General features: G+C 42.1%; 1 protein-coding gene across 2 annotated transcripts; it reads left to right on the top strand.

The window, feature by feature from the left end:
- Positions 1-28: 28 nt before the first annotated feature.
- Positions 29-27,960, top strand: LOC139383494 (intraflagellar transport protein 43 homolog A). 2 transcript variants are annotated; one of them, XM_071128053.1, is made up of 9 exons: positions 29-108; positions 408-512; positions 10,954-11,024; positions 15,260-15,298; positions 16,139-16,185; positions 25,948-26,020; positions 26,967-27,042; positions 27,235-27,297; positions 27,676-27,960. In XM_071128053.1, the coding sequence occupies exons 1-9, from the start codon at positions 64-66 to the stop codon at positions 27,766-27,768; spliced, it is 612 nt and encodes a 203-aa protein (XP_070984154.1). In that variant the 5' UTR covers positions 29-63; the 3' UTR covers positions 27,769-27,960. The 2 variants fall into 2 exon arrangements, with proteins under 2 accessions (XP_070984154.1, XP_070984153.1); XM_071128052.1 differs by having other exon boundaries at positions 27,235-27,301.

Raw genomic sequence — 27,960 nt, 5'->3', positions numbered from 1 at the left:
GATGGTTGCAGTGTGACGCTCCTGGTCCCCAGGAAGTAGCTCCATCTGTAAACGCACGGGGAAATGGACGATAATCTTCAACTCGGAGACAGTGGAGTTGTAAAGAATGTAAGTGATTTACGATTTCAACTTGTACACAGAGTCTTTACATAATAAGTAACGTTAGTAATGTTTAGCATGTCATTGCAAACCTTGAACTTGAATTATGGTTTCTCTCTTGTCGAGGCAGCCTTTTCCAGGCAGCTACTTAGCTAGCTAACGCGTTAGCATTGCCATCCAGCTTACTAAACACCGCTTTACAGCAATTGTGTGATAAAGTTCATATTCAACTAATGCTTCAGAGTTACGACCGTGTTCATGTCATTTTATGATAACTTTTAGTGACTCGAATTATGATATTCACTCAGGTTGTAAAGTTAGGTCGACGGGCTCGCCAGGCTGCAGAGCAAACATCTTCAATGGAGGAGTCTCGACACGTCAGAAAATCCTCTTCTTCTACGTCGATGGGAGAGGTAGCTATGATTTATGATTGACTATCAGTGTTGCTTGTAATGTTTTATTTACCTAAAACCAAATATCATATATTACTTGCCATTAACGTCACTGCATACACTCCACCTAAATACATCAATCATTTCTTATCATTTCTTATGCATGAACCAAGGAAGAGGAAGAGGTATTGTATGAGGGCACTTAAGTAATGATATGGCTTGGTAGTATTCATTTTATAATCCTACAGAGTAACTTTATACCACAAGAACATATACTGTACCCTCATAGATTGAATCCATACACATTACATATGATTTGAATGTAGGCATTCTACATACTAACTCAGCTGTCACTGGGTACCTCACACTGTGGTATTAAGTTACTTCATGTTGTGTTCAAGGGATGTACTGCTCTATTCTGCTTTATAGATGTAGGCATATTAGAGTACAGTTGTTCCTTTGGATACTGCTACTTTTATGTAAAATTAGTTTGAAGTGGATCCTGCACAGTGGTATAGTGCTATTATTATTTTTTGACGAGGGAGCGCAAAAAAAAGTAAGTGATGTCATCATTTCCTCAGTTTGTACCGAGAGATGTAGCCAATTGAATAACCTATCATTATAGAATATCTATAAAATGGATCCTCCAATTGCAACATCTGCATATGTTCACAGATACAGTATTGTCAACAAAAAAAAAGTTAATACTCTCAAACACCAAATTAGGCATATGCTACCTCGTTTCAAAATAGGCCATCATCACTGTCAATCATGAATGATAATTCTTCATTCTTCGTATTCCCAGTTTCATGGGAATGTGCATTTAGGTCTTCTTGAATTATGGTTTCGTGAGCAAATTAGAGCACATTGTGTTAACAAGCTATTAGCCTTTCTTGTATTTCGTTTCAATCAAAGCATATATCCTGCTGAGTGGCACGCTCTGTTGAGTTTTGGCGCATTATCTTTTTTTGGGACCATTCATCTTCAGCTAACAATGTTTTTAGTGTAACAGTAACGTTGTAGGCCTACTATGCTATAGTATTATATTCGGTTCTGTAATGTAAAATGCTAATGAATCATTATGTAATCTTACAAAACATTGAATCAGCTTTGATCTACTAAACAAGCACCATTGTGAGAAGTGATCATTAAGCAATAAGGCCTGAGGAGGTGTGGTATATGTTCAATATACCACGGCTAAGGGTCGTTCTTAGTCACGGTGCAACGTGGAGACACAGCCCTTAGCCGTGGTATATTGGCCATATACCACAAACCCAAGAGGTGCCTTATTGCTATTATAAACTGGTTATCAACATAATTAGAGCAGTAAAAATAAATGTTTTGTCATACCCGTAGTATATGGTCTGATACAGTGGCTTGTGAAAGTATTCACCCCCCTTGGGATTTTTCCTATTTTGTTGCCTTACAACCTGGAATTAAAATGAAATTTTGGGGTGTTTGTATCTTTTGATTTACACAACCTGACTACCACTTTGAAGGGGCAAAATATTTTTTATGGTGAAACAAACAAGAAATTGAGTGTGCATAACTATTCACCCCCCAAAGTCAATACTTTGTAGAGCCACCTTTTGCAGCAATTACAGCTGAAAGTCTCTTGGGGGTATGTCTTTATAAGCTTGGCACATCTAGCCACTGGGATTTTTGCCCATTCTTCAAGGAAAAACTGCTCCAGCTACTTCAAGTTGGAATGGTTCTGCTGGTGTACAGCAATCTTTAAGTCATACCACAGATTCTCAATTAGATTGAGATCTGGGCTTTGACTAGGCCATTCCAAGCCATTTAAATGTTCCCCTTAAACCACTTGAGTGTTGCTTTAGCAGTATTCTTAGGATCATTGTCCTGCTGGAAGGTGAACCTCCGTCCAAGTCTCAAATCTCTGGAAGACTGAAACAGGTTTCCCTCAAGAATTTCGCTGTATTTAACGCCATCCATCATTCCTTCAATTATGACCAGTTTCCCAGTTCCTGCCGATGAAAAACATGTTTTTATTATTATTTTTATTTCTCCTTTATTTTACCAGGTAGGCTAGTTGAGAACAAGTTCTCATTTACAACTGCGACCTGGCCAAGATAAAGCAAAGCAGTTCGACACATACAACAACACAGAGTTACACATAGAATAAACAACAGAGTCAATAATACAGTAGGAAAAATCTATATACAGTGTGTGCAAATTAGGTAGGATAAGGGAGGTAAGGCAATAAATAGGCCATGGTGGTGAAGTTATTACAATATAACAATTAAACACTGGAATGGTAGATGTGCAAAATATGAATGTGCAAGTAGAGATACTGTGGGTGCAAAAGAGCAAGATAAATAAATAAATAAATACAGTATGGGGATGAGGTAGTTGGATGGGCTATTTACAGATGAGCTATGTACAGGTGCAGTGATCTGTGAGCTGCTCTGACAGCTGGTGCTTAAATCTAGTGAGGGAAATATGAGTCTCCAGCTTCAGTGACTTTTGCAGCACGTTCCAGTCGTTGGCAGCAGAGAACTTGAAAGAAAGGCGGCCAAAGGAGGAATTGGCTTTGGGGGTGACCAGTGAGCTATACCTGCTGGAGCGCGTGCTGCTATGGTGACCAGTGAGCTGAGTTACGGCTGGGCTTTACCTAGCAGAGACTTGTAGATGACCTGGAGCCAGTGGGTTTGGCGACGAGTATGAAGTGAGGGCCAGCCAACGAGAGTGCACAGCTCGCAGTGGTGGGTAGTATATGGGGCTTTGGGGACAAAACGGATGGCACTGTGGTAGACTGCATCCAATTTGTAGAGTAAAGTGTTGGAGGCTATTTTGTAAATGACATTGCCGAAGTTGAGGATCGGTAGGATAGTCAGTTTTACGAGGGTGTGTTTGGCAGCATGAGTGAAGGATGAAGCTCGTCTGGAGGTTAGTTAACTTCTTAAGGTATAGGGGGCAGCATTTTCACTTTTGGATAAATAGCGTGCCCAATTTCAACTTCCTGCTACTCATGCCAGGAATATAAGATATGCATATTATTAGTAGATTTGGATAGAAAACACTCTGAAGTTTCTAAAACTGTTTGAATCATGTCTGAGTATAACAGAACTTATGTAGCAGGCAAAACCCTGAGGACTAACCGTTCAGAATTTCTTTTTTTGGTCTCTGTCTGTTCACTGAATTCTCATTGGCAAATTATATTTCTTAGGAACCTGTTTTCTGTTCCTACCGCTTCCACTGGATGTCACCAGTCTTTGGAATTTGGTTGAGGTTATTCATTTGTGCAATGAAGAAGTAGGCCATCTAGGAACTGGGTAACACTGTTGACAGTGCGCAAGATGTGAAAAGTAGCGTTGATTTGTTGTCTTCCTGTATTGAACACAGATAGACCTGTCTACAATTTGTTCGATTATTAACGATTAAAAATACCTAAAGTTGACAGAGTAGAAAGCCTTGGCCAGGTCGATGAATACGGCTGCACAGTAATGTCTCTTATCGATGGTGGTTATGATATCGTTTAGGACCTTGAGTGTGGCTGAGGTGCACCCGTGACCAGCTCTGACACCAGATTGCATAGCGGGGAAGGTACGGTGGGATTCGAAATGGTTGGTAATCTGTTTGTTAACTTGGCTTTCGAAGACCTTGAAAAGGCAGGGTAGGATGGATATAGGTCTGTAGCAATTTGGGTCTAGAGTGTCTGCACCTTTTGAAGAGGGGGATGACTGCGGCAGCTTTCCAATCTTTGGTTATCTCAGACGATACGAAAAAGAGGTTGAACAGGCTAGTAATAGGGGTTGCAACATTTTCGGCAGATAATTTTAGAAAAAGAGAGTCCAGATTGTCTAGCCCGGCTGATTTGTAGGGGTCAAGATTTTGCAGCTCTTTCAGAACACCAGCTATCTAGATTTGGGTGAAGGAGAAATGGGGGAGTCTTGGGTGAGTTGCTGTGGGGGGTGCAGGGCTGTTGACTGGGGTAGGGGTAGCCAGGTGGAAAGCATGGCCAGCCGTAGAAAAATGCTTCTTGGAATTCTCAATTATAGTGGATTTATCGGTGGTGACAGTGTTTCCTTGCCTCAGTTGAGTTTGTGCTACAGGATGTACATTTCTGCTTGAAAAAGCTAGCCTTAGCATTCCCAACTGCCTGTGTATATTGGTTCCTAACTCCCCTGAAAAGTTGCATATCACAGGGGCTATTTGATGCTAATGCATATACGCCACAGGATGTTTTTGTGCTGGTCAAGGGCAGTCAGGTCTGGAGAGAACCAATATCTGTTCCTGGTTCTACATTTTTTTGAATGGGGCATGCTTATTGAAGATGGTGAGGAAGGCACTTTTAAAGAATAACTAGGCATCCTCTACAGACGGGATGAGGTAAATATCCTTCCAGGATACCTGGGCCAGGTCGATTAGAAAGGCCTGCTCGCTGAAGTGTTTTAGGGAGCATTTGACAGTGATGAGGGGTGGTCGTTTGACCGCAGAACCGTTACGGATGCAGGCAATGAGGCAGTGATCGCTGAGATCTTGGTTGAAAATAGCTGAGGTGTATTTGGAGGGCAAGTTGGTTAGGATGATATCTATAAGGGGGCCCGTGTTTACGGATTTGGGGTTGTACCTGGTGGGTTCATTGATAATTTGTGTGAGATTAAGGGCATCAAGCTTAGATTGTAGGATGGCCGGGATGTTAAGCATGTCCCAGTTTAGGTCACCTTGCAGCACGAGCTCTGAAGATAGATGGGGGGCAATCAATTCATATATAGTGTCCAGGGCACAGCTGGGGGCAGAGGGTGGTCTGTAGCAAGCGGAAACGGTGAGAGACTTGTTTCTGGAAAGGTGGATTTTTAAAAGTAGAAGCTCAAATTGTTTGTGTACAGACCTGGATAGTAAGACATAACTCTGTAGGCTATCTCTGCAGTAGATTGCAACACCGCCCCCTTTGGCAGTTCTATCTTGTCGGAAAATGTTATAGTTAAGGATGGAAATTTCAGGGTTTTTGGTGGTCTTCCTAAACCAGAATACAGACACGGCCAGGACATCCGGGTTGGCAGAGTGTGCTAAAGCAGTGACTAAAACAAACTTAGCGAGGAGGCTTCTAATGTTAACATGCATGAAACCAAGGCTTTTACGGTTACAGAAGTCAACAAATGAGAGCTAGGCACTGTAGGAGTGGAGCTAGGCACTGCAGGGCCTGGATTATATGGGGCGGCAGGGTAGCCTAGTGGTTAGAGCGTTGGACTAGTAACCGGAAGGTTGCAAGTTAAAACCCCCGATTTGACAAGGTACAAATCTGTCGTTCTGCCCCTGAACAGGCAGTTAACCCACTGTTCCTAGGCCGTCATTGAAAATAAGAATAAGAATTGTTCTTAACTGACTTGCCTAGTTAAATAAAGGTAAAATAAAAAACCTCTACATCACCAGAGGAACAGAGGAGGAGTAGGATAAGGGTACAGCTAAAGGCTATCAGAACTGGTCGTCTATTACGTTTGGAACAGAGAGCAAAGGGAGCAGGTTTCTGGCCGCGATAACTTGATGCTGCCACCACCATGCTTCACTGTGGGGATGGTGTTCTCGTGGTGATGAGAGGTGTTGGGTTTGCGCCAGACATAGCATTTTCCTTGATGGCCAAAAAGCTCAATTTTAGTCTCATCTGACCAGAGTACCTTCTTCCATATTTTTGGGGAGTTTCCCACATGCCTTGTGGCGAACACCAAACGTGTTTGCTTATTTCTTTCTTTAAGCAATGGCTTTTTTTCTGATCACTTTTCCCTAAAACCCAGCTCTGTGGAGTGTACGGCTTAAAGTGGTCCTATGGACAGATTCTCCAATCTCCGCTGTGGAGCTTTGCAGCTCCTTCAGGGTTATCTTTGGTCTCTTTGTTGCCTCTCTGATTAATGCTGTCCTTGCATGGTCCTCTCCACAACTTTGTCCCTGACCTGTTTGGAGAGCTCCTTGGTCTTCATGACTTGCTTGGTGGTGCCCCTTGCTTAGTGGTGTTCCTGATCGTGCAGTTTCTTTGACTTAAAAGTTGTCCTACGTATCTGGTGGTCTTGAGTTGCTTGTTTTTTTATGCAAAGCCCAGCTACCCAGTTCCATCACACATGAAATTGTAGGAATAGGGACTAGTGGTACTTTTCAATTGAGTCTTACCCCCACACCAGGGGATCATCAAGTAGATTCAGCCAAAACATAATTACAAATTATTTGTAGATTGAAAGACGGATATCATAATTATTTGACTAAGACATAACCATTTCAAACTTTGCTTACATTTGTATACGATCACATATATCTCTATTATGTGTGATCTGTTGGAATACTTTGGAACAGATTTCCAAAATTAAAATCACTAAGAGCGGATTTGCTTTTGTTTTTTTCAACAGAAAATGTTTTGCTCAGAACTTGGGTGGCCAAATAAAATCACCCGAGGTCTGCCAGTTGGGGAACCCTGCTCTAGTGTAATTGTGTTTCCATCAGGAGTGTGACAGTAAAGACTTGGAGCGTACTGAATCAACAACGTCTGCATCATTCAACAGTTGCTTTGTGAGAAGGTGTTAAAGTTCACAGTTAGCTTTTGTTATGTTAACACTAGCTGAAAAGTACCCAGATGCCTAGGTTTGGCCTCAAGTCAGGGAAGGTCCGCTGAAGCCATGGCCCAATGAGACACGGAGGCCGGTCCGCATAGATGCAAACAGAGTATTTTTGGTAAAACACCAGGGTAAATCCTCAGTGGAAACTCACCATATATGTTATTTTTGAATTGGCCTAGGCTATTTGCTTTGGTACATCGTTGTCCGTTTTATGTCTTCGGCTGTTATGAAGAGAGAGGATAGATTTGAGTTAGTCTGAAGTTTGTTCAGCGCCGTGTACTAATCTGCACTTGCTCCTGGACCCTCATCTTGCACATAGAAAATTATTACAGGCATAAGTGCTTTCAAAATTATATATATTTTTTGCTGAGTTTAGTTATTTTTCATGGTCAAATAACTCATCATAAGCTAAAGATAGGTCTTCATCTTCAAAGATCAACTGCTTTTGTATCGTCTTTGTCATCAGTATTTATCCTCATTAATTCCTAATTACATAGAGCGCTCTGAGTGTTCTTTTTGGTAGCAGACTGTAAAAGCAGGATTTACCCAGAGTAATTTAATACTGTTAATAAGTTGCCACATTTGTCATTCATTTATCCTCCCTTGTTCTTGTTGAAATATTTTTCTTTACTTTTTGCATGAAATAACTTGTTCAGCCTCAACCTCCCAGCTTAATACCATCAGCCAGCCTCCCCTTCCTCTGTAGACGCTGACATTCACATTTATAAATGGGTTTGCTGAAGGAACCAGCCATGAAAGATGTTTTCCTCTTTCATGTCGAAAGTAAGAAATTCCTCCTGACCAATATGTCCTTTGCAGACCCAATTTGGTAATGAGAATGTTGTCCTTTTTTTCCAAATTCATTTGTCTGCTGCCTACCCTTGTGTGCTCTGAGGAATTCATTCATTCAAGTGCTGGTCCCCAGCTCCCCGGGCCCCGGTCTCAGGACCACAATCCAAATTCAATTCACTATTTTCAGTACTATTTTCAGAATCAAAGAATGAGAGGGAGAGGGTCATTTTTTTCATGTGAAGCTATTTTAGGTCAGACTCGCAGTCCACCCGGGCTGTCCTCTGTGTGGCAGTTCCCACACTCTGCTCCATATGTTCAGGCTCTATTATTGGACAGGAGTTAAAACCATAATAAGCATCACAATGGTTTGCATATAGACGGCAAGATGTTGTGCATGCCATTCCTAAGTATTTTGTATGTGGGCTTAGTGAGAAGGCATGTGATCTTTGCCAGAAACATGCATCTGTAGCATGGTATAGTGCATAAAACAAATGACAGAACACTGATCAAATATAGAATTAGAATACTAGAATGGCAATGAACCTTCTTATGATGGTATAAAGGTCAGCCATTTTGGTCAGGGAGTTGGTAAACCATGGTTTGCCAGTGCTGTGATAAGATATTGTGTAAAATAATGACATTGAAGAATGTTTTTTAGCTACCTAGCCAGTCAGTTTTAGAGGAATGGTTCCATTAAGTTTTAAAATGTACTGCCTATATGCCAACATTCCATTAAAACAATGCAGTCAATCACTGGCTGAAATCAGTTGATGATGCAACAAGTACTGATATTGTATCATATAATAGCACTCACAGCTTTCCAAGAAAACAAAAATTTAGACATTTATGGCCTGTTCACATATATTTTAGATGCTATTTATACAGAACATGTATAAAACCTGTATAAACTATTTAGAATTGTATGATTATATTTTAGGTTGACTAATTCTATTACACAATTTCTTACTTTTATTTTCCCATATAAAATCAGGATTACGCCTCTACTGCCATTTATTCCAATTGACCCTTCTCTATGCCCCACCCCCCTTGGTTACTGTTGCAACCTTGGACAACATTTTTCCGGGAAGCCTAATTCCCCCTTCTAACCACTGGCGAAATCCGCTCACAATGATCTCAAACTCTGTTTTTAATACACAATTAAATTAATAACAGACTACTCTTGGCTAATCAGGAACATCTTGGGTATGTTGTGGTGGACTGTCATTGTTTGTAGTGTGGCTAACCTCTTAATGGCTCTGAATGCACTGTGCATGCAGTTAAAGCTACAAACCACTTTTGGAGCCAATCGTTTGCTGATGTTGACAGCAGATGAGAGTTATATTCCTAATATAGCCGATTAAGCTAAGCTAAGTTTGGATACCAACGCATTCAAGGGTTTTTCTTTATTTGTAATATTTTCTACGTTCTACAGAATAATAGTGAAGACATCAAAACTATGAAATAACACACATGGAATCATGTAGTAACCAAAAAAGTGTTAAACAAATCGAAAATATATTTCATATTTTAGATTCTTCAAAGTAGCCACCCTTTTCCTTGATGACAGCTTTGCACAGTCTTGGCATTCTCTCAACCAGTTTCACCTGGAATGCTTTTCCAACAGTCTTGAAGGAGTTCCCACATATACTGAGCACTTGTTGGCTGCTTTTCCTTCACTCTCCAGTCCAACTCATCCCAAACCACCTCAATTAGGTTGGCGTCGGGTGATTGTGGAGGCCAGGTCTTCTGAACTCTGTGAAGCATTTATTTGGGCTGCAATCTGAGCTGCACTTAACTCTAATGAACTTGTCCTTTGCAGCAGAGGTAACTCTGGGTCTTACTTTCCTGTAGCGGTCCTCATGAGAACTAGTTTCATCATAGCAGTTGATGGTTTTTGCAACAGCATTTGAAGAAACTTTAAAAGTTCTTGAAATTTTAAGGAATTGACTGACCTTCATGTCTTAAAGTAATGATGGACTGTCGTTTCTCTTTGCTTATTTGAGCTGTTCTTGCCATAATATGGACTTGGTCTTTTACCAAATTGGGCTAACTTCTGTATACCACCCCTACCTTGTCACAACACAACTGATTGACTCAAACACATTAAGAAGGAAACAAATTGCACAAATTAACGTTTAACAAGGCACACCTGTTAATTGAAATGCATTCCAGGTGACTACCTCATGAAGCTGGTTGAGTGAATGCCAAGAGTGAGCAAAGCTGTCATCAGGGCAACACTTTTTTTGCTTACTACATGATTCCATATGTGTTATTTCATAATTTTGATGTCTTCACTATTATTCTACGATATAGAAGAAATTAAGAAAAACCCTTGAATGAGTAGGTGTGTCCAAACTTTTGACCGGTACTGCACATTTCGAGAGAACTTTATATTAAGGGGCTAGCTAGCGTTTGCAACATTTGGCGGTCAAAGAATGAGACTGAGAGCTAGCTAGTTATTTGAAAAATACTCCAACTGGCTCTGTATTTCAGGAATTACAGTGGCAAGTACCCCAGGTGCACAATTATTTAGCCATTTAAACTTTAAGAAAACTTGTTTTTTTCCCACTGCCCTCACTGGCTTTCATGCGTTTCAAACATGAGCTTGTCTGAGTTGTCGGACTCAAAAACAGTTGCTATCCATTGGTTGTCCAAATTCCTGGGGCGGGGTTTAGCAAAGACTCAATTAGAGTGGTGTGAATTTCACGCTGACCAATAATACTGCCATTTTCACCCCATTCTGGAACTTTTAGGGGTTATGACATAGTTCCTCTGGTAATTTGAAAAGATCTCTTAGATAAAATAGTCTCTCCTCAGTGATATGGGATACCAAGGGTTACTTGGTCTGTTGTACTAGCCTACAGCTCCAGAATACAGTTCCAGGGGCAGTTGTCTCAAAATGTATCAGGGTCTGCTCAGTTTTGGAACTTTGCTTTTACTTTATTTTTCTGATTAAGCTTGACAGAAAGCATCATTTCACCATGTGAAAGACTATTTTGGACCCCTTTTCCTCCTTCTGTATGTTTTCAGCCGAAGTGTAGAATTTAGCCTAATAGTTTAAAGAAGTTGTCTGTTATGCCTGTCATTAAGGATCTCTCTAACCTCAGGTACCCCCTCCTAAACCAGCCCGCAGGCAGGGCGGCTGGGCTGAGGAGACTTCTGGATCTGGATCAGCCAAGTGAGTATCTCCTTCGCTCTACTCACCTCCAGCCTGTAGACTAGGTAACTCCACCTCAGTCTCCAGAATGTGTCTCTGGCATGCGTTTGAGATTGGGAGCAATGTTTTTTTGTTACTAATGATCTCTCATGCTGAAACAGAGAATAGGTTATTTATCAATGCATATTTTTTCTACTTTGCGCTCTGAAGGGAGCCTATCTGAGTAGTGAACCCCACAAATCTTCTTCAGCTGAGCGGGAGGTGGCAATTGACATGGTTCATGTATCAGCCACAGGAGGGCACTGTTAGTCAGTTATCCACTTCATCACAGGGTTGGCCACTTTATCACCTCTTACAATGGCTGTCTAACCAATGCATGCTCGCTTTTAAAGGCACATGTATGAATATTTCCAACTACAGACACATGGAATGTATTGAACAAAATAATTACTCCCTAAAACAACACATTTAGGCTCCATCCCAGTGCCTTCCCTTAGCCCTCCCCCTCATTTTCAAGTGTTCCTCAGTGGGAGAGTGGCACTCAACCGGAGCAGCTAGTGGTAGGGAGAGCTAAATTAGGCCTAGGGAATGGGACAACAGTACATCACTCGCTCACATCAGAAACTGCCAACGGATACCACGCAATTCATTGGCGACGAGCCTTGTGTTTTTCACAATGCCCGTACTGGCGGCAGTAACAGCTCTCCTTATATTTCTGATGCAGCAAATGCGTACTTATTATTTACCATATGAGCACCATCTGAGAGTAGCAGAACAACAATGTGCCCGTAATGTACCCATCTTCTGGCTGTGGTTCAATGTGGATTAGTACTGAAGCAGGACTTCCATTCCATAACAGTTTGGCATGTAACAGTTGCATTTGCTTCACTTAGTCATTACCAGTGGAAGCATTCTAGAACAATTAAAACCACTGTTCTGAACTAATATTTATACCAAACGTTTTAGGGTCCATACACAGATGGCTACACATCCATATCATACAGGTCTTTTTATCCTCCACTACACAACAAGGAAGAAAACAGTTAGCTACTGCTATGTACCTGCTATAGCAAATATCTTCAATCTCTAACACTAACTTTACGTTACTTACTACAGTAAAAAAACATTGACAAGTGATTGACAGCTAGGCAACCTGACAATATTGTTCATTCAATTTGCAGTAAATGATTTCTAGGTAGATTATGTACATCTGCTGGTTTTCACAGATGACAGCACTGGTTTGCTGGTTTGCTCAGAAGTCCCTAAAACATTAAACAACTATAAATTACAATTCATGCAAATGTCAAACGCCCATATAGCAAGCTAAATGTAGAGCGAGTTGGCTAATGTTAGCTAGATTTTCGTAAATTAACTTTATGACCAAAAAATATGCATAGTTATTTGTCTCTACATTAAGTAACATATTCCTCTTAACTGTCCATTTTTTATGATTTGAAAAGGGGGGCCAACTATAGGACTGAAAAGGCACTACCCCTCGCTCGTTACTGTGCTTCTCCCTATGTGCCGTCAGTGTGACTGTAGTCAAACTGTGGAACTGGCTCTGCACTCTTCCAGATGGCTCCATCCACCACTCTACTCCAGTCTCTGTGGGGAGGAGAGCCGGGGAGATGCATGAATCTATACATTGAAGTGAACAAGCTGGTTTAACTGGGTTTATTTGCATAGTTATTATTTATTTGCAGAGCCAGTAAAGACAACAGCAAACTAAATATATCTTTCTCACTCTGGGAAGGTCAGAGTGTCTCGTCCTTGCGTTAGCGTAACTCGTCTTGATTCCTGCGTTCAGAGAGATTGGAATACCAGAGGTGTTAAGAGTTTCTCACGTGCATTGATCCTCTCTGAAACAAAGTAAGTAATGGGCCCCCCTGGAACCGGCAAGGACTTTTCCCTTCAATGTCAACCCTTGTGCTCAATCACCTCCTCCCACTAATCCCAGCCCAGAAATCCCAGGATTTGTCGATCTATCACTCCTAATTGACACTAAATGATCTGTCAGTTTATTGATGAACCTTTTGAAGCCGGGTTGTCACAATATATTTTATCCCTAACAACTTTTTCCAGACAGTTTTACCATGTCTATCGCTTCAGTCTACATGAGTCTTAATCAAGGGGCCTGTAATGTGTCTTAAGCATCGCCAGCCCAGGACACAGTCCAAGGGCAGCAAGGTGGGCTCCCTCTCTGATCTCTCTTTGACCATCAGACTCCATAGCTGATCACGATGCTTCTGTTGCTATTGTTATCAGGGTGGGTTAAGGTGGGGTCAGACTGAAGTATTTCTTTATTTTATTTGTCTCAACAAAAATATCAATAAAGGCTGTATAAATAGTGTATAGCCTTTATAAATGAAGGCTAAATAAACATAATGTATAGCCTTTATAAATGAAGGCTAAATAAACATAATGCATAGCCTTTATAAATGAAGGCTAAATAAACATAATGTATAGCCTTTATAAATGAAGGCTAAATAAACATAATGTATAGCCTTTATAAATGAAGGCTAAATAAACATAATGTATAGCCTTTATAAATGAAGGCTAAATAAACATAATGTATAGCCTTTATAAATGAAGGCTAAATAAACATAGATAATACAGCAGAGATCAGGTCCCACAGCAGTGAAGTGTCCCTACCGTAGCTGGTTGTTGTGTGGACTAGAGGGTGGATGAGGACCATGTGTGAGGCTCTGCTTCCGCTCCCCTCCAGACGAGGCCCTAAGGCCAGGGGGTTGGCTCGGGGGGCATGTCCGCTTTGTCTCTGTCTCCCCTGAGCTCTGTCTGGACCCTGGCCAGTGTCTGCCATCTACACCACTGGTCTCCTGCTTCTCGACGGAGGAGCCCTTAACACTCCTATGGCCCTGTGGTGGCTTCAACCCTAGAGAATATGCTGATCTATTGTAGAGCGGGGAGCCTCCAGAGATTAGTGAATGGATTATTCATGAAGTACAATTTATAAACATATATAATGTAATTAAAAAAAAAATATTTAGGTTATAGATACACACTAGTAAGGAATAATAAGAAATATATTTGTAGGGCAACATTCTCTTGCCTTAAAAGCTGTTTTCAGTCCAGAGAAAATTACAGTATCTGTTTTCTTCAAAACCAGTAGGGGGCACTCCTCTACCAGTAGAACCTGCCGGTACCGCGTATCTCCTCCAAAACATTATCCAGAAACACTCTTATGTAAAAGTAACTTTGTAAAAAGTTGTCTTCATAGCCAAAAATTCACAGACTGCCTTGGTCTAAAATGTTAAGATTTTAAGTCTTGATTTGCCTTTCTAATGCTGCTTGTAGTGAGGATACCTTTATTTGACAGTAGTCCTGTTTTGTGTAATATTATCTCCCCTAACCCTGGTGTGAAACAGTTTTATGCCAAGAATAGTGTGTTGAGGTGAGAATGTGTGAAAAGACAGGGATTCTGTCAGTGTGTGTAGGGCGTGGCATGCAGTCAAGCTGGGCTGTGTAAATGGAGAGGTGTCTGAAAATAGCCCCGTGGTCCAGCAGGGGAGGAACAACAGAGAAGAGGAGAAACAGAGAATACAACCTAGGACAGGGATGGGCAACTTTGATGGGGGTTGGGGACACCAAAAAAATTGGAATTCATCATGAGGGGACGCAGTGGCTCGCGGGGCTGCGTACCCACATCCATACTTATACATGCAGTCAGAGCTCTAGCCTTTTAGTAGCCCTAAGTGAAATTTGATTTGCATTCCTGGTAATACACTCATGTCCCCCATGGACCGGCTCATACATATAAAGCATCCTCCATTCAGGCTGCGAAGGAATAATTGTCTGAAAATCCGAAAATAGTTTTATTATTAAGACAGTACACGTATTTTCCTCGTTTTTTTTCCGACGTGTTGCCACTAAAACGAGTTACGGAGGAAAGTTGTGCCTTTGGAGCCTGTATCTGCCTAGGCTAAGATTCTGACTCTGTTTCTATTTTCATTTTTGGGAAATTTATCCACGGGCCTACAAAAGGGGGGCTGCCAGTTGCCCATCCCTCACCTAAGCCTTAGGAGGCTCAAATCTGACCGAGCAACTAGCCTACGTCAGAAACCATTAGTGGTTTTAAGATTAAGCTTTCAAATATCAATAGAATCAATAAGCTAATTGGTCATTGGTTTGTCTGTTAAAATTGAATAGATTTTAGTCGTTTTATTTATGTGGCACAAAAGCATTTTGTCTGTGTTCCTTTGTTGTATAATCTATCAATTATGTTCACTGTTCCGTAGGTCTGGAAGAAGGCCTGCCATGGTGGAGGACGTGGAAGAGTAAGTTCACTTAGTCTCGTCTTTTCACTCTGAAATATTTCCCTCAGTTGTTGATTAAATTAAATAACTATTTGGTTAAAAAAAAATACAGGAATCGAAATTGGACCAATTTAAATGTTTGTGCCCGATGCTCTGATTTGGAAATTGCTGTACTTGGTTGCAACTAATCCTCGCCTTCCAAGAACAATCACTTAACATGATTAAAATCCAGCGTGACTGAGTTGTCATCACTTTTATTGTTGTTGGGAGCCAAGTTAGCCTGTTATTTTAGTTCTTCCATGTTGCCAACTTGCATATTAGGCCTTGAATAGACAGTAGTGAGATGGAAGGAGACTAGAGGACATGGTGTGTTTTACTCATCACGGCTGGAGGCCCATGCTTGAATAGCAGTGTTGAGACACAGGCTTTGAAAGAAACACAGGCAGCGCTACAAAATAGTCCTTTGATCTATGTTCTTTTCACCACCAGCCCATCTCAGTTCCATTTATTTGCTGCCTCCGTTGTGTTTTTGATTCATTCTTAGAGGGATACTGTTGAGTTCACTGAAGCCCTGGGCTGCTCACAGAGACAATCAGCCAGGCAGTCCCACTGATGCTGCTGTGTCTGTGGAGCCTTTAGGCGGTGTCTGCTGCTGTATTGTAGAAACAGTCCCAGTCAGTCTGCAGCAGACAGACAGAGGCAGAGCAAACCTCCTATCAGGCTGATCTAGAGCCTCACTCAGCCCACAGAAACCGGCCCATCATCAAAGCACAACAGCCCAGTCTAAGTCTGGCTCCCTGTGATGACCTCACCACTGAAAGCCTTCAATAATTCATACTCTCACACTTCCTGTTTCTGCAGCCGACGCCTTCGACCACAAACCCCCCAGGGCTCGGATGATGAAGGAGGTGAGAGCACCCTTGTATCCCAGTCCCGCGTCTCTTCTGGCGGGCAGAGCTGAGTCCTCCAGTCCCTCCACAGCACATTCATCCAAAATAGAGCAGATAAGCTGCCTCTCGTCTTATCGCTTTCTTTAACAGTCCCAACATATTTGTTCTCAGTGCTAGTGAGGAATCCTCTGTAGCACATCTGCTTCTGACCACCTACTGTGAGACACCCAAAACTTACCAGAGAACACAATCGTTTAGATGAAAGTGACAGGTGAATATGTTAATTTGATACGTTTAGAGAACTGTAGCTGATCACTGGTTATCCCCTCATAAAATCACATCATACACAGTCCATAACAGACCTCAAATACAGTATTCACTAAATGAATTATCCTATTCAGTGGCTGAAGCAGGATTTAAGTGTCTCTTCCCTTTGAGCGTTACACACACACACACACACACACGTCTTCTCCCTCTCTCTCTCACACACACACACACACACACACACACACACACACACACACACACACACACACACACACACACACACACACACACACACACACACGTCTTCTCCTCTCTCACACACACACACACACACACACACACACACTCACACACACACACACACACACACACACACACATACACACACACACATCTACATGTTGGGGCAGGTGCTTCAGAGCGTTGAACCAGCGGGGAACGCTCAATGCTAGCCTCTGACTTGGTCACCTCAGGGCCTGGTTCTCCGCATCACAAACAATTTCAGAGTAGACATTTCAACAAAGCACGGCCTGGGATAATTGTTCCATTTTTCGGAGCAAAGCACCAGGGGAAATAAGGGTGAAATTGCCTTAGCAAAGATAGGAGTGGTGAGCCCCTGATTATTTAAGAAGTTATATTATATACATGCCAATGTCCGGGCTGGATGGCGTTGTATAAGGAGGTTTTCTTTGACGTATTTTAACTGACATATTGATGAGGAACAGAAGCACTGTTTCTGTGGCTGTAGTTACTACTCTCATACTTAATGAAACACCTACCCACCATTATAGCCCTCTTCTGTGGATTTACAGTGCATTCAGAAAGTATTCTAACCCCTTGACTTTTTCCTCATTTTGTTACATTACAGCCTTTTATTCTAAAATGGATTATATATTTTTTTCCCTCATCAATCTACACCCAATACCCCATAATGACGAAGCAAAAGCAGGTTTGTATAAGTTTTTGCAGATGTATTTAAAAAAAAAAAAAAAAACGGCACATTTACATAAGTATTCAGACCCTTTACTCAGTACTTTGTTGAAGCAACTTTGGCAGCAATTACAGCCTTGAGTCTTCTTGGGTATGACGCTACACGCTTGGCACACCTGTATTTGGGGAGTTTCTCCCATTCTCTGCAAATCCTCTCAAGCTCTTTCAGGTTGAATGGGGAGCATAGCTGAACGTCTATTTTCAGGTCACTCCAGAGATGTTCAATAGGGTTCAAGTCTGGGCTCTGGCTGGGTCACTCAAGGACATTCAGAGACTTATTCCGAAGCCACTCCTGCATTGTCTTGGCTGTGTGTTTAGGGTCGTTGTCCTGTTGGAAGGTGAACCTTTGCACCAGTCTGAGGTCTTCAGGGCTCTGGAGCAGGGCTTCATCAAGGAACTCTCTGTACTTTGCTCCGTTCATCTTTCCCTCAATCCTGACTAGTCTCCAAGTCCCTGCCGCTAAAAAACATCCCCACAGTATGATGCTGCCACTTCCATGCTTCACCTTAGGCATGGTGCCAGGTTTCCTCCAGACGTGATGCTTGGCATTCAGGCCAAAGAGTTCAATCTTGGTTTCATCAAACCAGAGAATCTTGTTTTTCATGGTCAGAGTCTTTAAGTGCCTTTTGGCAAACTCCAAGGTGGCTGTCATGCCTTTTACTGAGGAGTAGCTTCCATCTGGCCACTCTGCCATAAAGGCCTGATTGGTGGAGTGGTGCAGAGATGGTTGTCCTTCTGGAAGGTTCTCCCATCTCCACAGAATAACTATGGAGCTCTGTCAGAGTGACCGTCATGTTCTTGGTCACCTCCCTGACCATGGCCTTTCTCCCCCGATTGCTCAGTTTGGCCGGGCGGCCAGCTCTATGAAGAGTCTCGGGGGTTCCAAACTTCTTCCATTTAAGAATGATGGAGGTCACTGTGTTGTTGGGGACCTTCAATGCTGCAGAAATGTTTTGGTACCCTTCTGTGCCTCAAAACAATCCTGTTTCGGAGCTCTACGGACAATTCTTTCGACCGCATGGCTTGGTTTTTGCTCTGACATGCACTGTCAACTGTGGGACCTTATATAGACTGGTGTGTGCCTTTTCAAAATCATGTCTAATCAATTTAATTTACCACAGTTGGACTCCCATCAAGTTGTAGAAACACCTCAAGGATGATCAATGGAAACAGGATGCACTTGAGCTCAATTTCCAGTCTCATAGCAAAGGGTCTGAATACTTCTGTAAATAAGGTATTTTTGTTTTTATTTGTAATACATTTGCAAACATTTCTAAAAACGTGTTTTTGACATTATGTGGGATTGTGTGTAGATGAGGAAAAATGTGAATGTAATCCATTTTAGATTAAGACTGTAACGTAACAAAATGTGGATAAAGTCAAGGGGTCTGAATACTTTCCGAATGCACTGTATGTGCTTAGAATCCTAATAAAGTGTATTTGCACATTGTTGTAGGTTTAGATGTTATGAACTTCATTACTGGAATTAGATTTACTAAATAATGTAAACATTTGACATCTTCTTTTAGTTTTATGGCCACTTTGTTTTTACAAAGCCTTTTTAATTTTTCATTGTTCTTCTGTTTTGTTTTTTTACGATTATAACAAATGGTAATAAATGTTTTTGACAATGCTTTTAAGTTGCTCACAAGAACACACACACACTGTCATAATCACATTCACACACACACATGCTTACACACACCCTAGCTGAAAGGGTCAGTTGTGTGGAGACCCCAGTGGTACCGTTCTTACCCAGCAAATGCAGCTGGAAAGAAACTTCCTCAGTGGAGGGCCACCTCTTATTACAGTGCCGGCGGCTGGGGCAGTGGAAATTGCAGTGCTGAGGGTTAGTGAGATAGCCCCTCCGATCTTGATTATGTCCCCTACCCTATCCCTTATGTCCACTGGCTAGAAGCAGAGAGAGAGAGAGGGCTAGCCCTTTCCCCCTCTCCCCCTTGGCTGCCTTACAGTCCCCTGCCAGTCTCATTGCAAAGAACTGCCATTACAAACACACTAATCTGTTCTCAATCTGTTTCTTTTCTGTCTCCGTCTCTCTCTCTCTCTCTCTCTGTCAGTGATCTGCTGAATATTGTCCCATAAGCTTTTCAAATGTAGTCCGTGCCTAGGTAATCATCCCATAGCCTCCCTGCTTAGATTATAGCAGCCCTGCCTGGTGATGTGTGGAGGTGTCCCCAAAGTCGCTGACTGCGGCGTGCCTGCTGGGAGTATGTCTACATTCACAGCAAATTATCCCCTTTTGATATTTACATGCTTCAGCGAGGAAACTCGCCGTGACCGTGTAATAAGGATAGGCTTGGCCCAGTCGCCGCCAGACAAAGCAACCTTGATAGATGTCCAGGCTGCAATGGGGAATGGAGGATATGTATCAGGTAATGTGTGCCAGCAGTGCTGGGAACAGACGTCTCTTTCTGATGGCGTTGCCCTTTCCTTCAGAAAGAAAAACGGCAGCTTGTTTGCAGCTCCCATTTATACTCTCTTGACGTCCAGTAATAGGTTGAATTTGAAGCTCATTTTAAAATGTTTTACTTTTTTTTCACTTAGTAATAGAGTTTGGGTAACACTTTACTTGACACCCAGCGTCATAACACGTTATGACACAATCATAACTATGTCATAATTTGTCATAACGGCTGACAATTTGTCATAACCTATTATAATATGGTCATAACACTGTCTTGACACATATTTAGACCTGTTTGGCATATATTGCTTTATTTTATGGCTGGATTTATGACACTTACACAATAGTGTCAAAACTCACACAAGTTACCACTGTAGTTATTTTATGGCTGGTTATGACACCTATATAAGAGTGTCAAAACCCACAAAACCTACCACACAAGGCAAAACATTCCTTTACACCATAATATATATATATATATATATATATATTATCCTGCATTCATCCGTCTTCAGCAACACGGCACTGGGGTAGGCGCATGTCTGACATTAATCTGTGTGCAATTACAATGATAATCGAACATGGTACATTTTATATATATAGATTAGGAGCAGATTTCAGGAGCAGGACAAGACACCCTCTTTTTGACTGATGACTGATATAAGAGCATGTACGTGATAGGCCTATCTGGCGTATATGATTATGATGGTCATAATGCTTCTTGACAGTGTCATAAAAGTTATTTGAAATATGAAGAAAAATGACAAATAATGAAATACAACAACAACAAAGGAAAGGAAGGAAACTTCTTGGCAGGGAAAAACTAATTAGAAAATGTGGTTTTTGACACTCTTATGTAGGTGTCATTACCAGCCATAAAATAATACAATATATGTAACAACAGGTATAAATACAGTACTAGTCAAATGTTTGGACACACCTACTCATTCAAGGATTTGTCTTTATTTTTTACTATTTTCTACATTGTGGCATAATAGTGAAGACAACAAAACTATGAATTAACATATGGAATCATGTAGTAACCAACAAAATGTTAAACAAATCAAAATATATTTTAGATTCTTCAAAGTAGCCTCCCTTTGCCTTGATGACAGCTTTGCACACACTTGGCATTCTCTCAACCAGCTTCACCTGGAATGCTTTTCCAACAGTCTTGAACGAGTTCCCACATACAGTTGAAGTCAGATGTCATTAAAACTCGTTTTTCAACCACTCCACAAATGTATTGTTAACAAACTATAGTTTTGGCAAGTCAGTTAGGACAATTACTTTGTGAATGACACACAAGTAAATGTTCCAACAATTGTTTACAGACAGATTATTTCAATTATAATTCACTGTATCAGAATTCCAGTGGGTCAGAAGTTTAAATATTCTAAGTTGACTGTGCCTTTAAACAGCTTGGAAAATTCCAGAAAATGATGTCGTGGCTTTAGAAGCTTCTGATAGGCTAAGAGGTGTACCTGTGGATGTATTTCAAGGGCTACCTTAAAACGCAGTGCCTCTTTACTTGACAAAAATCTAAAGAAATCAGCCAAGACCTCAGAAAGAAAATTGTAGACCTCCACAAGTCTGGTTCATCCTTGAGAGCAATTTCCAAATGCCTGAAGATACCATGTTCAACTGTACAAACAATAGTACGCAAGTATAAACACCATGGGACCAGGCAGCTGTCATACCGCTCAGGAAGGAGACGCGTTTTGTCTCCTAGAGATGAACGTACTTTGGTGCGAAAAGTGCAAATCAATCCCAGAACAGCAAAGGACCTTGTGAAGATGCTGGAGGAAACGGGTACAAAAGTATCTTTATCCACAGTAAAATAAGTTCTATATCGACGTAACCTGAAAGGCCTCTAAGCAAGGAAGAAGCCACTGCTGCAAAACCGCCATAAAAAAAAGCCAGACTACGGTTTGCAACTGCACATGGGGACAAATATCATACTTTTTGGAGAAATGTCCTCTGGTCTGATGAAACAAAAATAGAACTGTTTGGCTATAATGACCATCGTTATGTTTGGAGGAAAAAGGGGGAGGCTTGCAAGCCGAAGAACACCACCCCAATCGTGAAGCACGGGGGTGGCAGCATCATGTTGTGGGGGTGCTTTGCTGCAAGAGGGACTGGTGCACATGGCATCATGAGGAGGAAAATGATGTGGCTATATTGAAGCAACATCTCAAGACATCAGTCAGAAAGTTAAAGCTTGGTCGCAAATGGGTCTTTCGAATGGACAATGACCCCAAGCATAATTCCAAAGTTGTGGCAAAATGGCTTAAGAACAACAAAGTCAAGGTATTGGAGTTGCCATCACAAAGCCCTGACCTCAATCCCATAGAAAATGTGTGGGCATAACTGAGAAAGCGTGTGCGAGCAAAGAGACCTACAAACCTGACGTAGTTACACCAGCTCTGTCAGGAGAAATGGGACAAAATTCAACCAACTTATTGTGGGAAGCTTGTGGAAGGCTACCCGAAAACTTTGACCCAAGTTAAACAATTTAAAAGCAATGCTACCAAATATTAATTGAGTGTATGTAAACTTAAAGATTAAAGCTGAAATAAATTATTCTCACTACTATTATTCTGACATTTCACATTCTTAAAAATAAAAGTGGTGATCCTAATTGACCTAAGATATGGAATTCTTACCATGATTAAATGTCAGGAATTGTGAAAAACTGAGTTTAAATATATTTGGCTAAGGTGTATGCAAACTTCCGACTTCAACTGTATACTGTGCAGTTGTTGGCTGCTTTTCCTTCACTTTGCAGTCCAACTCATCCCAAACCATCTCAATTGGGTTGATGTTGGGTGATTGTGGAGGCCAGGTCATCTGATGCAACACTCCATCACTCTCCTTCTTGATCAAATACCCCTTACACAACCGGGAGGTGTGTTTTGGGTCCTTGTCCTATTGAAAAGCAAATAATAGTCCCACTAAGCGCAAAACAGATGGGATGGTGTATTGTTGCAGAATGTTGTGGTAGCCATGCTGGTTAAGTGTGCCTTGTATTATACATAAATACCCAACAGTGTCACCAGCAATACACCATCACACCTCCTCCTCCATGCTTCATGGTGGGAACCACACATCCGTTCACCTACTCTGCGTCTCACAAAGACACGGCGGTTGGAACCCAAACTCTGAAATTTGGACTCATCAGACCAAAGGACAGATTTCCACCGGTCTAATGTCCATTGCTTGTGTCTCTTGGCGCAAGTAGGTCTTCTTCTTATTGGCGTCCTTTATTGGTGGTTTCTTTGCGGAAATTTGACCATGAAGGCCTGATTCACGCAATCTCCTCTTAACAGTTGGTGTTGAGATGTGTCTGTTACTTGAACTCTGTGAATTTGAACTCGGTGGGCTACAATTTCTGAGGTGCAGTTAACTCTAATGAACTTATCCTCTGCAGCAGAGGTAACTCTGGGTCTTCATTTCCAGTGGCGGTCTTCATGAGAGCCAGTTTGATGGTTTTTGCGACTGCGCTTGACTGACCTTCATGTCTTAAAGTAGTGATGGACTGTCATTTCTCTTTGCTTATTTGAGCTGTTCTTGGCGTAATATGGACTTGGTCTTAAACCAAGTAGGGCTATCTTCTTTATACCACCCCTACCATGTCACGACACAACTGATTGGCTCAAACTCATTAACTCAAATTCGACAAATTCACTTTTGACAAGGCACACGTGTTAATTGAAATGCATTCCAGGTTCCTACCTCATGAAGCTGGTTGAGAGAATGCCAAGAGTGTGCAAAGCTGTCATCAAGGCAAAGGGTGGCAACTTTGAATAATCTCAAATAGAAAATATATTTTGGTTTGTTTAACACTTTTTTTTGTTTGTTTACTAGATGATTCCATATGTGTTATTTCATTCATTTAGTTGTCGTCACTATTATTCCACAATATAGTAAAAGTAGAGAAACGCCCTGGAATGAGTAGGTGTGTCCAAACTTTTGACCGGTACTGTATAAGGGTCATGACTGTGTTATGACCATATTTTGACAAGTTATGTCAGCTGTTATGACATTATAACGTGTTATGACACTGGGTGTCAAGTAAAGTGTTTCGAGAGTTTGCATATAGAGAACCTAACCCTTGCTGTTTCACGTTGAACTCTCATAGAATAGTGTTAATAGTGCATTATTGGCTGAGAGAGTGGGGGGGGAAACAACCCAGGAAGCTATTTGCAAAGAACTGGACAGCGCGGCTTTTTGATGTCATTGCGCTAAGACCATTAAATTTGATTGGGGGTCCGGAGGGGATGGATTCTGCTGAACACTGTGCTTTGTAAATGAGAGGACAAAGTGTCACCGGGGCCTCATGAATATGAAATACCCGCGCTTGCGTTTATTTGGATATCAGAAACACAGATGAATCTTGTCAGCGGCTAAACGAGTGTGGCATTTTAAATTTTATTTAATTAAAAAAAGAGAACGGAATTAGTTATCAACTGATGATGATGTTTGTTATCTGTGTAATGTTGCTGGGATTTGCTGGGGTTATTTTCTGTTTCCTTCAACGGAAAAATCCTTCATAACATTAATCGTTTTGCTCATTTAGCTCATTCTAGGAACATATAACTTCCTTAACTTTTTCTTTTGTCATTGCTGAAATATTTGCTTAACTGTTATATGAGAATGGTAGACTAACCCTCCGAGAAAGTATGTATTTTGAAGTATTTTCAAGGTATAGTGACAGATCTACAGATATTTCCTCCCATCAGATCGTGCCTCCCATCTCCTGGCCTCTATCTAGCTCCACTATTGACTTTCCCCTCAGGGTGCAGCGCTGTGTTCAGAGATTACTGACATTCCTGCTCCCTCTCTCCCTCCCTCCCGCTCCCCTGCTCTCTCCCAGCCTCTCCACTGACACCTAGCACACTGTCTGTCTGTAGGAAGTCAGAAGGAAATGTAGCTGCACTTTTCAATTGCCTTCAACCAAAACCAGTATTAAAAAAAGAGACAAAACAACAGAAAATCAGACCTCTCCTCTGAGTGCACATGAGTTGTCTCTGTTTTTTTTGTTGCTCATTTAGAGTTGTTACATGGCGACAAGGATTAGATAGATTTCTGTGACTTTGATGTTGACAGGCAACTCTGATGGCCAAGTTTGCACAAGTATGAATTTATCGTTTCAGTTGTGGAAGTAGGGGAGACCACCTTCCCTCAAATATGATGTGATATTTATTATTTTGTAATGTTTGTTTCTAACATAGTATAATGCATGTATTAATTTCATATGAATTATACAGGTGCATTTAAGTGTCTTCAACATTTCAATATTCATCCTATTTCCTCACAGTCTGTCTGTCTGCCCCCCTCCCATCCCCCCCCCCCCCACACACACACACACACACACACACACACCTTCGCCCACTCTAACAAAAGTCCATCTGAAATGTGCTGTGAAAGTTTGCCCTGTCCTTCTTGGGAGCGGAGCCATCCTCTGTCCTGTTGCGTTTTGCCAATTAAAGCGAGTTCCCACTGTTTGAGCAGCGGGCTGGCGGCTCCTGGCACCGCAGCCCCTGCCAGGCCGCACCGTGACTTCCGACCCCACACAGATGGGCCCGCCAGCAAATACTCTTGCACATGGCTGGATGCCGCCCCGGTCCGAGTGGCAGAGTGGTCACGGAGGTCGGTCTGCCGGCCACCGCGGGTCCTGGGGTTGGGCGGCGCTGACAGGGTCCAAATGCTGGGGTAGCGGGGGGTGCTTTCCGGGGAGCCCCTGGCCAGCGCCCCTCTCGCAGCAGGAAGACCTGCTGCCTGGCCTCCTGAATATTCATGGCCGCCTGGCTATTGTGACAGGGCAGCTCTACGGAGGATGTAGGGAGAGAGAGGGAGGGGATGAATCAGGTGCCAATTTACTCTGAGACACTCACACGTACACACAAACTGTCATACTAAACACAAAGCAGACTGTATCTTTGAAATTAGTGTTTCTGTAATCCATGTCCAGTTTATGTGATTGACCACTATTGTTTCTCAGTTAACACTTTAGATGTACAGATTGAATGACTAAATAAGGGAGAAGGTGACATTGATGAGATATTGATATGTTCTGTATGTATATTGTGTTTTAGATATACCAGTGATTCCAGACCTTGATGAAGTACAAGAGGAAGACCTTACCATGCAAGTTGCTGCTCCTCCAAGGTACTGTAAACAACACCAGCCTCCCTTTTAGTTGACTCCAGTTACTCAAACTCCTAGATGGCATCCCATCACTCTGTTTTCAGAGTTGAAGTGTATCCATTTGGTCAGTCTTGTGAATACAGACATGCCTCCTCACCCTCACTGGCTGCTTAACTGTTCAGATACCTCTGGAGGGTTACAGACCCAGCCCACCCTCAGAGCCATGTACAGTACCTGGCCTACATTTGAACATCAATGAGAGTTAAAGATAATAATACACTGGTCTTAGATGGTGTCTTGACTGTTACCTTGCCTCCTCTCATCATGGTAATGAAGGTGTCTTGGCATATTGGGCCGTTATGCAGAAATAACAGTTAAGGTGTGATTTATGCACGGCTGTTAGTGGGGCCCTTACAAGTGGGGCCCTTTGATTTACAAGGCAGTGAGAGATGCGCCGACATGTGTCCGCTATGTAGCACGGCTATGACAGCGGCGGGGGTTATTAGGCTGGGGCCCGCTCTATGTACGAGATAATATCCACATTGAACTTATTGAGGGGGCAATGTAGCGTGTAATGTGCAGTAAGTAGGACTGGCATGCACTGCTAGGCCCTCGCCACTTTCAGAGCCCTCCTCTTAATTCCAACTACAGATAAGCAGCTGGGTTTCAAATTGAGGCGGTTACCACTTGGCGCCCATCTCCTGATCTCTCTGTCCTTTATGAACTCTCCGTGCCCTGTAAGCACTACCCTAAACTTCTGAGAAGCTATCTGTCTCACAGAGTGATACTTGCAAGTTGTACTGTACTATGATGCAGTTTGTCGATTGGTCTGGTGATATCTTACTGATGCAGATAGTGGCTACTGTATTTGAATAGACAGCCTCTAATGAGGAAAAGCATGCCAACATTTAGTATAGCACATCTACTATAGGATTTTTGTTTACTTAGTGTTTGTTCTTCTCCTCAGCATCCAGGTGAACCGGGTAATGACATACAGAGATTTGGACAATGACCTCATGAAGTACTCTGCCTTCCAGACCCTGGTAAGACATCTCATATGGGCCCCACACACACAGCCAGGTTTCAACTGCTAATTTATTTTTCTTTGTAATAGATTACCCAGCCTGCCTTTTAAGGAGATCATTTTAGGATGCATCCCATATCAATCCCCTCTCTCTGAGGAGTATGTTTCTGCACACTCAGGGTGTTCTCATAAGGTCTATGCCTCTCCCTAGGATGGGGAGATTGACTTGAAGCTCCTCACCAAGGTTTTGGCTCCAGAGCAGGAGGTGCGGGAGGTGAGTGAGTATTTTTTTGTAAATATAGCTGCTGTGTTCCATGTGAGGGGGGTGTCCAGCTGTTTCTGAAGCACCAGGGGAGGTTGCCTTCCAGTCTCCTAGGTAATCAAGATTTATGATGTGTGCATTAACACGCTCTACTATCTTTCTCCCACCTTCCCTGGGATGTTCGCTCTGTCTTGCTCTGCTTCTCCTCCTCTATTATTTTCCTCGCTTTCTTCTTTCTCCCTCTTTTCCTTCATCTGCTTTTCCTCTCTTTTCCTCTCTGTTCCTCTTGTTTCCTCTCTTTTCCTCTCTCTCTTTTCCTCTCTCTCTTTTCCTCTCTCTCTTTTCCTCTCTCTTTTCCTCTCTCTCTCTCTCTCTCTCTCTCTCTATCAGGAGGACGTGGGTTGGGACTGGGATCGTCTGTTTACGGAGGTGTCCTCAGAGCTGCTGACGGAATGGGATCAAGGAGAGAAGGAGGAGTTATGATGTGTTATGTGTTATGATGACGAGCCTCCCCAGGATGGGATCGGGTGGACCAGGATGCCTCCTCTGGGACCTGGGTGGGTGCATGTCAATGCTCTGTCCAAATATAGGGACCATCAAGTATATGTAGCTTGTTGTTCATATTCCAAATTCAGTGCACAATGTATTTATTTTTTCGAATAAATTTAAACACGC

This window comes from Oncorhynchus clarkii, chromosome 25 (genome assembly GCF_045791955.1).
Source record: "Oncorhynchus clarkii lewisi isolate Uvic-CL-2024 chromosome 25, UVic_Ocla_1.0, whole genome shotgun sequence".
NCBI lineage: Eukaryota > Metazoa > Chordata > Actinopteri > Salmoniformes > Salmonidae > Oncorhynchus > Oncorhynchus clarkii.
This window is presented reverse-complemented; position numbering and strand designations above follow the sequence as displayed.

Coding starts and splice junctions, on each gene's coding strand:
- LOC139383494 (XM_071128052.1), top strand. CDS start 64: ATGGACGATAATCTTCAACTCGGAGACAGTGGAGTTGTAAAGAAT. Junction 11,025..15,259: donor TCTGGATCTGGATCAGCCAA/GTGAGTATCTCC, acceptor ACTGTTCCGTAG/GTCTGGAAGAAGGCCTGCCA. Junction 16,186..25,947: donor GGGCTCGGATGATGAAGGAG/GTGAGAGCACCC, acceptor ATTGTGTTTTAG/ATATACCAGTGATTCCAGAC.